Source organism: Dermochelys coriacea, chromosome 20 (assembly GCF_009764565.3).
Source record: "Dermochelys coriacea isolate rDerCor1 chromosome 20, rDerCor1.pri.v4, whole genome shotgun sequence".
Lineage (NCBI taxonomy): Eukaryota > Metazoa > Chordata > Testudines > Dermochelyidae > Dermochelys > Dermochelys coriacea.
Window position 1 is genome coordinate 16,364,730 of NC_050087.2, and position 14,457 is coordinate 16,379,186.

The 14,457-nt window shown below is 51.1% G+C and overlaps 1 protein-coding gene and 1 non-coding gene across 4 annotated transcripts in view; both read left to right on the forward strand.

Moving 5' to 3' along the window:
- Positions 1-13,834, forward strand: part of TNPO2 (transportin 2) — a 30,087-nt gene extending 16,253 nt beyond the window's left edge. For all 3 annotated transcript variants that reach the window (XM_038378437.2, XM_043506919.1, XM_043506918.1), the window contains exons 12-25: positions 223-375; positions 1,268-1,493; positions 2,282-2,453; positions 3,163-3,249; positions 3,513-3,620; positions 4,005-4,163; positions 4,254-4,341; positions 4,999-5,097; positions 5,710-5,805; positions 6,628-6,703; positions 8,683-8,782; positions 9,664-9,738; positions 10,578-10,708; positions 12,136-13,834. In XM_038378437.2, coding sequence (XP_038234365.1) covers positions 223-375; positions 1,268-1,493; positions 2,282-2,453; positions 3,163-3,249; positions 3,513-3,620; positions 4,005-4,163; positions 4,254-4,341; positions 4,999-5,097; positions 5,710-5,805; positions 6,628-6,703; positions 8,683-8,782; positions 9,664-9,738; positions 10,578-10,685 — 1,547 coding nt within the window. In that variant the 3' untranslated portion in view covers positions 10,686-10,708; positions 12,136-13,834. The remainder of the gene's footprint in view (positions 1-222; positions 376-1,267; positions 1,494-2,281; positions 2,454-3,162; positions 3,250-3,512; positions 3,621-4,004; positions 4,164-4,253; positions 4,342-4,998; positions 5,098-5,709; positions 5,806-6,627; positions 6,704-8,682; positions 8,783-9,663; positions 9,739-10,577; positions 10,709-12,135) is intronic.
- On the forward strand, positions 1,933-2,003 carry LOC119846171. The gene has a single exon (XR_005289772.1). It is a non-coding gene; the product is annotated as a small nucleolar RNA SNORD41 (small nucleolar RNA).
- Positions 13,835-14,457: the final 623 nt, after the last annotated feature.

The following is a 14,457-nucleotide window of genomic DNA, read 5'->3' on the forward strand; positions in this document are numbered from 1 at the left end:
GATGTAACTTTAGGGGATGGTCGGGCAACACCATAGCAAGGCATTGGCTATAGTGCAGCAGAGTCCTCACTCTGGCCAGAAAAACCGGGTGTCCTAAGTGCTGCCTGCTGGAGACAGTCTGGATTGTGTGTGCAGCACCTGGCGCAGCAGGGCCCTGAGCTGGGGTCGGGGCCTCTTGGCTCTGCCATAGTATAAATAATGAACTTGTATCTGTCCCCACAGGGAAGTGTTCGGCTGCAGCCCTGGATGTCCTGGCCAACGTGTTCAGAGACGAGCTCCTCCCACACCTCCTCCCACTGCTCAAGGGGCTGCTCTTCCACCCCGAGTGGGTCATCAAAGAGTCTGGGATTCTAGTCCTGGGGGCCATTGCTGAAGGCAAGTGCCGTGCGTGGGAGCTGTGGTGATGGATCACATCCACCAAGCAACCTGTAGGGGCCAGTCGATGCTTGGTGGTTGGGAGGCAACATAACCGATCTAGTGTGCAGTGCTGTACAGGGTGGGGAGGGGGAGAATACTCACTGGGTGGTCGTCTCTCAGCTGTTCCTTGTCCTGTAGCCTTATTGTACAACAACAGGAACTGCCAGACTGGATCCGGCCTAAGGCCCATCTAGCCTGGTATCCTTTCTTTGACTGACCAGACCACATGCCTCAGAGAAAGGCAAAGGAGCCCTGCAGGAGCAGATGTGGGGTAATCTGCCCCCATGGAGGTCTCATGACCCCTAATTGTCAGATGAGCTTAAACCACAAAGCATGAGGCTTTATGTCCCTCCAATGCTTTGTTAGCACTAACTGCTCTGCCTCTGGCTATCCTTGTTATCCATATAAACATCCAGCCCCTCTTTGAACCTTGCTAGGTTCTTGGCTTCAGTGGCATCCTGTGGCAATGAGTTCCAGAGGTTTCTGGGGCTTGTAACTGAACCCTGGCCTGCAATCCTCTGTGCCCAGGTCCACTGGCACTGGTATTTCCTGCCACCTGACTCGGGTGTTCTGGGACTGAGGAACATGTGTCACATGATAGCCTTTTTCTTTTTAAAATAAGTCAAGGAGGGTTGTGTCCCAGAAGCTGATCCTCCCCAGAGATCCCACAATGCTTGCTAAGGGACGGGGATCAGGGTTAGTTAGTGTCCTTGCTCTGCCTGCTGTAGTTAGGCCCAGCAGTACCTAGGAGCATCACTAGAGAGAGCCATGGCTGAACAGTCTAATAGTGGCTAGAGGGGCATACATTTCTGCCTCCTCTTCTGGGCTATGAGCATTCCTCTCTTATCAGGCTGCATGCAGGGCATGGTGCCCTACCTTCCCGAGCTCATCCCGCACCTGATCCAGTGCCTCTCGGACAAGAAGGCCCTAGTGCGCTCCATCGCCTGCTGGACCCTCAGCCGCTACGCCCACTGGGTGGTGAGCCAGCCCCCCGACATGCACCTCAAGCCGCTGATGACGGAGCTGCTCAAACGCATCCTCGACAGCAACAAGAGGGTACAGGAGGCAGCCTGCAGGTACCCAGGAGCGTGGGGCGGTGTTGGGGCGTGGGAATTGAATCAGTGGCAGACCAGTGCCGAGAGGTCTCCCCATGCTAAAGACAGTCCTGTGATCAGATTTCCCCTTCCACAGCTGCAGTCCCCCAGCTTCTTTAATCCTGAATCGTGCCCCGGAATGTCGGTAAAGGTTGCCGGTGGCCACACAAGCCACTGTTCTTAACCAGCATCTGTAGTCACCCTGGCTACGATCTGGGGCTAGCATCGGCTTCCCAATACCAGCCACTGGAGCCTGTATTTCCGCTACAGCAGATGAACTGAGGAGAGCAGTAACTCTCTCTCATTGAACCATCATCTCCAACATCCACGGTCTGCCTGGACTGGTCCTGGATGTGGGGCCTGGCTTGAGGCCTGGTCGCTGCTCAAGCTGGATCTTCCCCATCTCCCGCAATGCTTTTCTCTGGACATGATGAGGAACTTGAAGTTTGATCTTAACCATGACTGACTGTGTGTTCATACTGTCTGATCCAGAGAATTACCGTGGGGTGGGGAGATGGCCCAGTGCTTCTGGTCAAAGCCAGCAGTTGGGGTGGTTATCGTGGGGTGTGGGGAGCCAGCTCATGGTGGCTCGAATGAGCTGCTTCGTGGGTTGTTTTATCACAAGAAGTGGGTTTCATCTGCTTTCTAAGTTGGACTTACCTGGCTGCCCTCTGCTGAGTTTGTCGCTGGCTTCATGTCGCTTCCTGGGACCCATCAAGTTCTCTTTGTTTGGGTTAATGCTGCTTTGTTTTTTTTTCTCCCCATCCCAGCGCCTTTGCAACGCTGGAGGAGGAGGCTTGCACGGAGCTGGTCCCTTACCTCAGCTTCATCCTGGACACCCTGGTGTTTGCCTTCGGGAAATACCAGCACAAGAACCTACTAATCCTGTATGATGCAATTGGCACCCTCGCCGATTCTGTGGGGCATCACCTAAACCAGCCGGTACGTGCCGCCTACACCCTCCATCTGACTGATTGCCGGGGGTACCGGTACTAACATTCACACACCAACGCTTCGTTGCCCCCTCCTTTCCCGCGCACAGCGTGACAGTAATAAAGCGGCTTGGATGCTTTCTCCGATGTCTGCTGATCCCTCCATTCCTTGTCCTTACAAACCTGCTGCTGCCGAGGGGATAGCAATTGACGTGGGTGGAGTGAGTACCAGTAGCTGCACAGTGCAGCACATCCTTGCCAGTAACCACTGCAGCTGCATTACCAAATTCCCTTGGTGCCTTCTCCATGCCGCTCCGCACCCAGGAACGATGATGAAGGAAGGAAATACAAGACATTCGAATCCTGAAGCAATGTGTGGAATGTTTTCTTTTTCTGAGAGTTCTGGGCTGAGCTTAGATTGCTGGAGAGGGACGGTGCAGTGGTTAGCATGCTAGCCTGGGGCATGGGGACCTGGGTTCAGTTCCTAATTCCGCCACAGACTCCCCATGAGACCTTGGGCAAGTCACTTAGTCTCTAGGTGCCTCAGTTCCCCAACTATAAAATGGGGACAAGAGCACAGCCCTACAGAGCAGCAGTGTACTTGGATCAGATGGTGATGCTGGGGTTGGGAGGAGTATATAAAAGTTCGCATGCTAGACCGTAGTGTAAAACCCACCCCATGATAACACTGGTCTCTTTTTCCTGCCCCCTGCCTGCAGGAGTATATACAGAAGCTGATGCCCCCTCTGATCCAGAAGTGGAATGAACTGAAGGATGAGGACAAGGATCTCTTCCCTCTGTTAGAAGTGAGTGACTGTGAGAAATGGGCAGGAGAAAGCATGCTGGGAGATATGGTTGTGTATCAGGGTCTCCCAACTTCAGCATTAGCTGATGCCTGAGTTGTACTGTGGTGGCTTAGACAGGGGAGGGAGAGAGGTGGGATCGGAAGGATAAAACCCTGTGATATGTGAATTGGAACAGAAGTGTGTGAGATTGGGATTAAAGGAGGGCTTGGGTCTGATGGACCCCTGTGAACGTCCTCTCTGAGGTGTTGCGTGTCTCTCGCCAGTGCTTATCGTCCGTAGCAACCGCTCTCCAGAGTGGCTTCCTTCCATACTGTGAACCCGTTTACCAGCGCTGTGTGACGCTGGTGCAGAAAACACTCGCGCAGGCCATGGTAAGTGCCGGACTCCTCGCGACAGATGTGGCAGGGAACTTGGGCTATTGTCCTTCGTTGTGCAGTAGTGCCTGGAAGCATCACGTGCAGGTGGGGCCCCATTGTTAAGAGCTGTTGGGACACCTACTAAGAGACGAGCCTGTCCCAAAGAGCGTGCGATTGAAATAGATAAGACAAAGGATGCATCCTTCTCCCCGATTTACAGATGGGACCCAGAGAGGGGGTGTGACGTGCTCTGCTGGGAATTGAACCTGGGTCTATTGAGTGCCACAGTGCCGTAGCCACAAGCACAGGCCCTCCCCTCCAGAGCACATAGGGCTCTGAGCTGGGGGTAGGGGGTTCCCTTTGGGAAAAGACTTTGCCTTTAACCCCTCTCCCGATCAGATGTACAATCAGCAACCGGACCAGTACGAGGCTCCCGACAAAGACTTCATGATCGTGGCCCTGGATCTGCTGAGCGGCTTGGCAGAGGGCTTAGGATGCCATGTGGAGCAGCTGGTGGCCAGAAGCAACATCATGACGCTGCTCTTCCAGTGCATGCAGGTGAGCTGGCTCTGGACCCTGGCTTAACAGCTGTGTCCCTGGGGCTATTGACTCGCTCCCAGTCTAACCCTTCACTGTTGCTCCATGCAGGACACCATGCCGGAGGTTCGGCAGAGCTCCTTCGCCCTCTTGGGAGATCTCACCAAAGCCTGCTTCATGCACGTCAAGCCCTGTATCGGTAGGTCCCTGTGCCAAGCCCTCACTTTGCTACCATTGTCACAGGGGCCCTCTGCTTCTGGAAGTGATGGAGAAGTTCAAAGAGCAGAGCTCTTGCTATGACTGTCCCAGTATTCATACTGTCTGATCCAGAGGAAATGGCAGAGAGGGACAGGCTGGCCTTGTGATTGTGGAGCAGGGCTGGGACATGGGAGACGCTGGGTTCAATCGCAGCTCTGCCACACGTTCCCTGCATGACTTCGGGCAAGTCATTAAATACTTTACGGGCCTCAGTTTTCCCGTCTGTAAAATGGAGGTGATGATGCTTTCCTTTGTCCAGCCTGCGAGCTCTTGGGGGCAGGGACTGTCTCGCTCTGTGTTTGGACAGCTCCTGGCACCATGAGGCCCCAACCTCAGGTAGGTGCTCCAGCCAGTACCATGTGGAGGAAGAACTGGCTCTTCTGTAGGCCACTTCAGACAGTGCTGGTCCCGAGAAGAGCCAGAGACTCTAGGAAGCAAACCAAGGGCTTTGCTGCTGCTATTGACTTTACCTAGAAAGTGCCCAGATACTACGATGATGGGTGGGGCAGAGGGGCGGTACAACACCTTAGATGGTATGTGCCCCACCTGCAACCTCTCCAGCATTAACCTCATGTCCTTCCTCTTCCTCTCTGCTCAGCTGAGTTCATGCCTATCCTGGGCACCAACCTGAACCCGGAGTTTATCTCTGTGTGCAATAACGCTACCTGGGCCATCGGGGAGATCTGCATGCAGATGGGTAAGCGTGCCAAGAGTCAGGCTGGCCCTGGCGTCTGCTGCTCGCTCACTCCCACACCAGTGCTGTTGGGGACGACCACATTGCGTCCTTCCCTGCCAAGGAGAGGGTAGTGCACCAGCACACTTTCTCAGGGGAGGGGTGGTGATCTCCCGGAGCTGTCTAGTGTGTCGGAATTCGCACCGGCAGGTGTTGGGGCTGGGTGGATTGCACTGATCTTGTTGAGCAGGGTGCATGGGTGGGAGCTGCATCCCGGCTTTCTTTCGATACAGGAACCCTGGCGTTTGGTGCTAGATTGGTCCCCGCACCACAGTGAGGTAGAGATCCCACCTCATGCAATGGCTCTGGCATTGTGTGTACAGCATGGGGAGGGGGGCTGGGAGTCAGGACTCCTAGATTCTAGTCCTAGTCTAGTCTGCCACTCACTGATCTTGGACATTTCCTTATCCATGCCTCAGTTTCCCCATCTGCAGTGGCGCTAATCCTGATCTGCCTCTCAGAGGGGCTGTGAATGAATATTCATTCACTGAGATCCGTCCTAAGAACGGCTGGTCTAGGGGGAAGCTTAATGAGCCAAGTCAAAGATGGAGCTGACAGCACTCTCCTTCCTGGCAGGGGCGGAAATGCAGCCATATGTCCAGATGGTCCTGAACAACCTAGTGGAGATTATTAACCGGCCAAACACTCCCAAAACACTGCTGGAGAACACAGGTGAGTTGGGGACCCCCAGCATGTCACCCCCAACCTCTGGTTCTGTGCATGTAGGAGGGACTGCAGTGATTGGAGTGAATCCTGCTATTTTATCCCACTCCCAAGGGTGAAACTGGCTTTGACGCCAGTGGGAACAAGGTCTGGCCCGGGAGACCCCAATTTGCCATCGGCCTGAAATGTGTCTAAATGGGAGTCAGTAGGGGGGATGGAAGAGCTGCTTTCCCTGCTGCCGCCCTTAAATGGGGGTGTAGGGCTGCTGGCTTGTCCACCAGCCCAGAATCACGCCCAAGCACCTATTTTTAAAGGGGCTCTGCCCTGGAACAGCTGGTCCCTGGACCTTTAAGGGGTAGACCATCCTTCTACAGGTGGTTTCCCTGCGGTAGGGACCTTGTGCCTGATGAAAGAAGCCAGTCAACAGCCAAAATCAACACCGTACAGTCCTGAGAGCAACAGGGCAAGCTTCCCTTTCATGCCTCTGAGCATTGACTCCACCCTGACGGGCATCCACTGACCAAGATGGGAGTTGGGTCTTTGGTCCATCCAGTCTTGTGTTATGCAGCTGAGGTTGGCAGGAAAAAAGGTCAGCGACTTGTGGGATCATGCAAAGTAGATGCTTTTCCCATGAGGAAATGGACCAATGCTACCAAACGGCCTATCAGCTTGCTGTTGATCTTGGCCGGCCCTGACCTGGCCACTCGAGAGGGGAAAGGCGTTTTTCTCCCAGTCCCCTAGTTGCTTCTCTTGCCGTGTGCCGCGTCCTCAGGACATACTCGAATCCCTGACTCGCTGCTCAGATCCGTGATGGGATTGTGTCTCTTCCAGCCATCACCATCGGACGCCTGGGTTATGTTTGCCCTCAAGAAGTCGCGCCGATGCTACAGCAGTTTATCAGACCCTGGTTAGTGAAATCGCAGTCGGAGAGGGGGAAATAAAGCGTTTGGTGCAGAACAGGTGTTTGGCTGAAGGGTTCGGGGCTGCTCCCTTGGGGGGAGGTCTGTTCCAGGTGATAGTGACGGGCAAATGCAGCACGGCCTGATGGACAACTTGGCAAAAAGCTTCCAGTGATCCAGGCTCTTCTGCCTAGCTCTTTGCACCAGTGCATTCTGGGATCCTAAAGCCCTAAGCCCATACTTCCCAGTGCAGTTGTGGGAGCAGGGTTTTTTGGGTAACTTCCAAATGAGACCCTGCCTGTGAGAGGGAGCTGGGTGAAATGGGGCAGCATTCATGCCTGTCTATGCTTGAAATGGGGATTCAACGGGACCTGCATTAAAGACCCTGCTCTGCCACTGACTTCCTCTGACCTTAGACAAGTCACCCAGTGTCCTTGCCTCAGGTTCCCCATCTGGATAATGGCACTGCCCTGTCTGTTGTGAGGATAAGCATGAGGAGGATTGGGAGGTTCTCAGATACTACAGCAACCGGGGCCATGAAACTACCTGAAATAGCATTTGACATGTCCAGACCTGGGCCTGCTCTGTGTGGATGTGACACTTACCTGCTATTGCTGAAGGCTGCGTATTGCATGACTGTCTCTTTGTGTGACTGGAGCTTCATCCTCCATCTTCTCTGAGGGTGGGGGATTTGCCAGGCTTTAGAAATAATTTCAGCCTGCCCCCCATCTCCTCCCTATGGTGCTCTTTCTGAGTCTCAGGATCGACTGCTCCTTGCACGCCACAGTTTCTCAAAAGGGAATGGCAAGCAGTTTGGTGAAACTTGATGTGTGATCCCACACCAGGGAGAGGTTCTAACTGAACTAGCACGTATTTGAGCAAGCTTCTGTCCTGGGGGGACCTCCACAACAGACTCCCCCATTTCTCTGGCCGAGTGGCTGACTAAACCAGTCCCCTGAGGGAAGGGAATACAACCCGGGGCTTGTTTCCATAAACAAAGGCGGGGAACAGTAGCAGCAGAGTCCTCCCCCGGGGAGCCTGCAGCTCCAATTTTCTCTGGAGATAAGCTTGCCTGCCTCATCTGCAGTGCGGCACTGGTTACCTTTTAATAGAGACTCTTTGCTTCTCATGACAGGTTTCAGAGTAGAAGCCGTGTTAGTCTGTATTCGCAAAAAGAAAAGGAGGACTTGTGGTACCTTAGAGTCTAACACATTTATTTGAGCATAAGCTTTCGTGAGCTACAGCTCACAGCTCACGAAAGCTTATGCTCAAATAAATGTGTTAGTCTCTAAGGTGACACACATCCTCCTTTTCGTTTTGCTTCTTATCTCCACCTACCCCCGGTTGGGATCTTACAGAAGTTTTTTGCGGGGGAGTTGGACTCCAGCTAGCTCAGTGTTCTGTTTAAAAATAACCCCCCAACTTCCCCAGGTGGATTTTCAATCTCAACGCTGCCGTGTTCTGACAAGGTTGCCAGTGCTCAGTGTAACTGCATGAACGGTAGCTCAGACCGAGCCCCAGCAGGCGAGTGAGGCCAAGTATAGCACAGAGCCGGCTTCCAGGGAAACAAGGCCCTGAGTTATCACAGTATCTGAAACCTCGGATGAGTTACTGAGAGGGGAAGGAGGCAGGATGGGCCAATGGAGAGGTACTGGACTGGGCGTTTGGGTTCTAATTCCAACGCTGCTATTGAGTCTGGGGAGATCCATTTGTCAAGCATCTAGGGACTGAAGGATGAGCAGCTAATATTGGCATGGGGGTGTCTCTGCAGGAATGCCAGGGATCCCCAGGTGCTAATTCTACTAGTACTTGGGAGTAATTTAGCTCTGGTTTTTTGGGCTCCACTGCCACGGGCTCATCTACCTAGCTGTGGTTGCACCAGTGCACTGGCATTGCTGGATGTGCAGCTGTTCAGCCTAATCGGCCCCCTCCCTGTTCTCTGCCCAGCCCCTCTGGCACTGATTGTGGGGTGTGCTCTGCCTTCCAGGTGTACATCTCTACGGAACATCCGTGATAACGAAGAGAAGGACTCTGCCTTCCGCGGCATCTGCATGATGATTGGGGTGAATCCCGGCGGAGTCGTGCAGGTAACAGCGCTTCAACCATTCTCTAGGGCCACGTGACTGCTGGAGTAGCTGGCTGGACCTCCCTCCACACAGCACCCTCCTACCCAGCTGCAAAGGGAATCCCCACAGCCACAGAACTGTGTAACCCTGCACTGACTCCAGGAGTGGGTGCCTGACACGGAGTCATCCACCCTGCTCCCCGTAGCACAGTGCTGCACTGGGGTATCAGGGTCCGTACTGATTCCAAGGGGAGAGTTCCCCCCGCTGAGTCTCTGACCCTGCAGCCTAGTGTCCTGTAGAACCACACGGGGTAGCACCGACCAAAGGAAGTGCCCCCTCCCAAGTCACTCACGCTCTCCCTGAAGCAACCTGAGATTTGCCTTGGTAAGCCCTGACCTGCTTTGCTCCTGATATCGAACAGGTCCCCACGGCAGTGTCGCTTCACACTATAGACCCAGCTCTTTAATCTAGCAGGAAAAAGACATAACGAGCCAATGGCTGGAAGCTGAAAGTAGAAAAACTCAGACTAGAAATAGGGGTGATTTTTTTTTTTTTTTTAATAGTAGGGTAATTAACCACTAGAGCAACTTACCTAGAGGCATGGTGGATTTTCCATCATTCACAGCCTTTAAGTCAAGGCTGGTATCCGAGTGGAATTAGTGCTGCTGTCGTTAAGGGTGAGCAGCACTTTAAAAAGAGAGCTTTCCTGGAAAGACTTGCTGTAGCTCATCCAAAAGCGCTGGGCTTACTATGGGAATTGCTGGGGAAGGTTCCCTGGCCTCTGTTCTGCAGGAAATCAGACTGGATCTAAAGGTCCCGTCTGGCCTTAAAATGGGACTCTTCATTCACGCTGTGCTGGGGTTTGTGTCTGCTCTTTCCCAAGCACCTTTATCCTGTTCCAGGACTTTATTTTCTTCTGTGATGCTGTTGCTTCGTGGGTGAGCCCAAAGGATGATCTGAGGGACATGTTTTATAAGGTAAGTAACGTGTCCTAAGGAGGAGGGCAAGAGATGCCTCACATAGCTGAGCCCTCAGTTCAGTTATGGATCTTTGCAGACTAATATTGTGGCGAGAGGGGGGTCCCTCTTTCTGAACTTTCAACTGACAAGGGGCTTCCTTGACATCGCAAGCAGGTGAAGTGATGGGCCTGATCTCTAGCTCCATTTATTCACTGACGGAGAGGGTGCGCTGTCCAATGGCTAGAGCTAGGGAGGTCAGGACACCTGGGTTCTTTTCATGGCTTTGGGTGGATATGGGGTCTTTCCAGCTCTGCCACTTCAGCTGTCTATGCCTCCACTTCCTTATCTATAAACCGGGGAGCCCAGCTCCTGTAGGGTGGTGGTGAGGGTTCATGTGTATATAGTGCTCAGAGGCCTCCATCTGGAGTGCGACACTGTCATCGTGTCTTGGTTGTGTAGGGGATAAGCATTACTAAGCACTCCAGCAGCTTCAGTGCCTTATTGAGCAGTTCAGCTGCAGCTGCCATCGGGTGGAGCTTGGAACCACCAGCGTTGGCTGGATTTGTTGTTTGGCCTCAACAGAGGGCCCCCAGCATGAATCCCCGCCGCTTTGGGTTAGTGTATGCTGATTGCAGCGTTTGGCCCGTCTGCAGCGTCGAAGTGGTAGAGTCCACTTCTTCCCTCTGTAGCGCACAGAGAGCGGGTGGAGCTGTTCATCTTCCTCTAACTCCGTTCTGCTGACCCAGGAGTCTTGCAGTAACAGGGAGGGCTGTAGGCTTAGCCATGCGCCTGTATTTCCACCTCCCCTGCCCACACACAAGCTTGTGTAGTCTCATCTCGCTGCTCTTCGTCCTCAGATTCTTCATGGCTTCAAAGACCAAGTTGGTGAGGAGAACTGGCAGCAGTTCTCGGAGCAGTTCCCTCCTCTGCTGAAGGAGAGGCTAGCTGCATTCTATGGGGTCTAGGCAACACAGAGAAACCGAACTAGGTGAGTTTGGACGCAGGGGACCGTGGCTGGTTCTGATGGATCAGCGAGTGTGGTGGTGATGGGTGTAGACTTTTTTAGCTCCCGTTCTCATGGGGCTAAAACCACTCATTGCCCCTCCCCACTGCTTCACTCCTCTGGCAAATAGGTTTCAAGCGTTAACATGATAAGAAGTTGATGGAGAGATTAAGTGGGAAGGCAGGGTGGTGAAGGGTTTGGAGCACAGGGCTGGGAGCTGGCAGTCTCCTGGATCTGTCACTGACTCACTGTGACCTTGGAAAAGTCACTTCCTCTCTACCTCAGTTTCTCCATCTGTAGTGGAAGTGTGATGTCTCCCTTGTTGGGGCTGAGGGTGGAACTTACGGTGATTTATGACCCTGCATTAAGATCCTCGAGCAAAATGTCAGTTTCTAATGGCAAGAAGAGCAGAACTGAGGAAAAGCAGAGCAAATGTTTAGTGTCTGGGAAGTGTGGAGAGGCAGTGTTGTCTGAGGGTTAGAGTGGCAGAATGGGATTCAGGACTCCTCCTTCAAGTTTCCACTCTGTAAAACGAGGATGATTGCTCAGTCTTCCTCTCAGAGGTGCTGAGGTTTCTGAGCAAAAGAGGTGTGAAGTGTGAAAAAAATCATACGCCCTGAGGCAGCACACTCGGGAAGACTTACCAGCCCAGACGCTTGATCTATTTGCCCACCCTTAACATGAGGACAAAGAGACGAAGGTCAATTTAAACACAGATTTAGGCTTTAGGCACTTAAATAAAAATGGCCTGATCCTTGTGGACCTTTAGCTTCCATTGAAGCTGGGGATTTCTGGGTGCTGAGAATCGGGTCTCTCATTTATAATGCACCCAAGCTTTAAAACTTTGGCTTAAATATTTCTCTTCTCCCCCCATAACCCCCCCCCAAAAAAAACCCCCAAACCCTCTTACCTGGAACAAAGAGTTTTGACTTGTAAAGTTAGCAGATGGACAGTTTGCAAAGCTGATTTGATGCCCCAAAGTGGGGGAATATGAAGTCAGCCTGATTGGCCATTTGTGTTTTGCCTTCGAAACAGCAGGGTTTATCAAATCTCATCTGCCTTAATTTTGGTGGAGGACTCCTTGGCTGTCTAGGTTGTGGCTTATGAGCTCTGTCTGCCCACCCACTGAGGTGTTGGATTTTTAACCAAGAGCTCGTCTCCCAACGGTTTGTTGGACATTTGAGTTATGACAAGTTTCAGCCAATCTGGATACAAATCTCTTCCTCCTCCACATCACATGTGCTGCTATAATCTGCTAGTTTTTCCCATTGCCAGAGTCTTCCAGGAAAAGCAGGGGAGATGAGACTTGTGGCTAATAATGACTGCAGCTATTCTGAGTCCCTTTCAGAGGGTTTCATTTAACTCATGTGTACCTCGACTAACTGGTGCTCTCTCTCTTGTCTCTCCTCTAGGTTCCTGTATGTGCTGGGAGGGTTACTGGGAACTCGTCCACAGGTGTTGCAGAGCCCTGTTAATGGGGGGTTAGGGAGGAAGGGAGGAGCATTGTGGGACATAAAATGACTTCCCTCCCATCTCCTGAAATTTTGAAGTGGGGGGACCTCCGAGATCAATTCAAACAAGCAACCAGGGAATCTCAGTGATTGGGAAAAGGGGCTCTTTCCTCTTTTTTTTTCAGAGGTCCTCTCTGGTAGATGGGGATGGGGTGGGGGTTGGCCGTGGGCCGAAATAGGGGAGCGATCTTAAACTGCAACACTTCCTGAGAAAGGGATCTAACTAGGGCCATAATAGAAAAGGACTAGCTTATTATAATAATAATTAATAATTTAAAAAAAAACATTTAAAGGCTAGGTTTTAAAAACAAAGATATGAATACAACGCTAAAATTGGATAAAAAGTTCTAATGGTTAAAAATCGAGCTGTCAAGAACGGAAGGGTTAAACTATAATAAAACCAAGGTTATACTACTGTATAAATATTACCAGTCACCGGTGTTTGAGATCAGCTTTTCCTCACCTCTTCAAGACTGCATGGTGACCGAAGTAGACTAGCAATCCTGTGAGTAGCCCATAATTACGTGTAATCGTTTTTCATCTAGAAACTTAAAACAGCAAGAAAAACCTTTTCTGAAATAGTTCCATGGCGTTGTTTACTGGACGCGATACACAAAAAACCCCAACCCGTAAGGACCTCCTGAGCTGAGATCCAGTCGATTTCTATTGTGAAGGGGGCCCTTGTAACAAATACTGTCGGAGAAGCATGTGTTTTATATAAAAAAAGAAAAGAAAAAATCAACATGCACAGTGCAGTGAATTCTCTTAACCTGTCCTTCAGCTACAGACAGAGGGAGGTGAAAGTGACTAGGGTGAAATTGTAAGTGATGCGGTTGTATCATGCATAGGCTAGACATCCAGTCTTCACCTGGTTTATGGAGCACCTGATCAGGGAGACATGTACTGCACTCAGTCCCAAGTAACATAATTCGTTACGGTTAATTACGCTTTCTGTCTTAATGGAGTTTCTGCCACTTCCGTTTACAAAATAAAAGAGGGCAGTCAAGGTAGCAGAGCACAGAGGGGATGGGAGGGTAGCTTTGTGTAGGCAACAGTCAAATTTCTTTTTAAGACAAGTCCATAAATTCTGCTACATGCTCAGTTGGAGTCTTGACAAAAGACTCCCATGAATTTTAGTCCCCGGTTTATTTAAAAAACAAAAAAACCCAAAAATCTGGGTTTGGTTATGCTGAAAGCTTTTGACTTGGTGTAACCACAACTTTTTAACTGTAAATGAGGTAATGTGCTGTGAAAGCATCATTTGACAGCCTGGGTGGTTTTTGACTTGCCACTAGTCAGAAGGCAGCTGTATGAGGAGGAAAGAAGGGGGAAGGTTTAATCCTTTGAAGTGCAAGAATAACTGAGTGGGCAGGGGGTGCGGCCAGTTGTCGGGAAGTGTTTGAGTCTGCTTGATCTGTCTGTAATCAACTGAGCTATGGGATGAAGAGAAATCATTTCCTGAAGTGACACTCATCAAGGGAAATTCCAGTTCGCCTGAGAGGAGAGCGCTGCTGGGACACTGATTTTCTCCGAGTGCAGGTTGGGGAGAACTCCTCACCAACTCCTTCCTGGATTTCTGTTTTCTGACTCCTTCTTTTTTTTTTTTTTTTTTTAAACAAACCAAAACAAAAAACTGAAAGTCATTCAGGTGACAGCAGGATGAACCTGTGGTTGAACTGTGGAAAGTCTGACCCTTCTCGAGGCTGCAGCCGCAACTGTTGCAAAAGTACCTTGCAGTGAGGAACCCACCATCTCCTTTTGGGTGGTAATGTCATGCAGGGTGGGGGGAACCAATTTACTAAAGCAGCAGTTGGTCACTGTAGGATCAGTCATGCTGCACCTGTGTCTATTGAAAGCATTTGTTTGTGGGATCACTCAGTAACTTAAGCTTCACTGATCCTTTCCCTTCATCCTCGCTGGTTATTTTTCAGCACTTCCTTTCCCTCCTTTTTCTATACTTTTTTTTTTTTTAAAGCTTTCTTTTAATGCCCTCCAAGTTCTTGCACTGGAGTTCACTGGGTAAATATCCCAATAGGCCTTCCATCACAAAATTTTGAGCATGGCACCCTGGCTGGCTTAGTGTCTACTGTTGCTTTTACTGTAGCCCCTAGTTGTCTCTCCTGCTGAAGATCTGAGTAGTGGGGAGAGACTCAAGCAGCATTCAGCCCTAAGTGCATATCTACCTTAGAGGAAGGAAGGGATGGGGAACTAAATAGATGCATT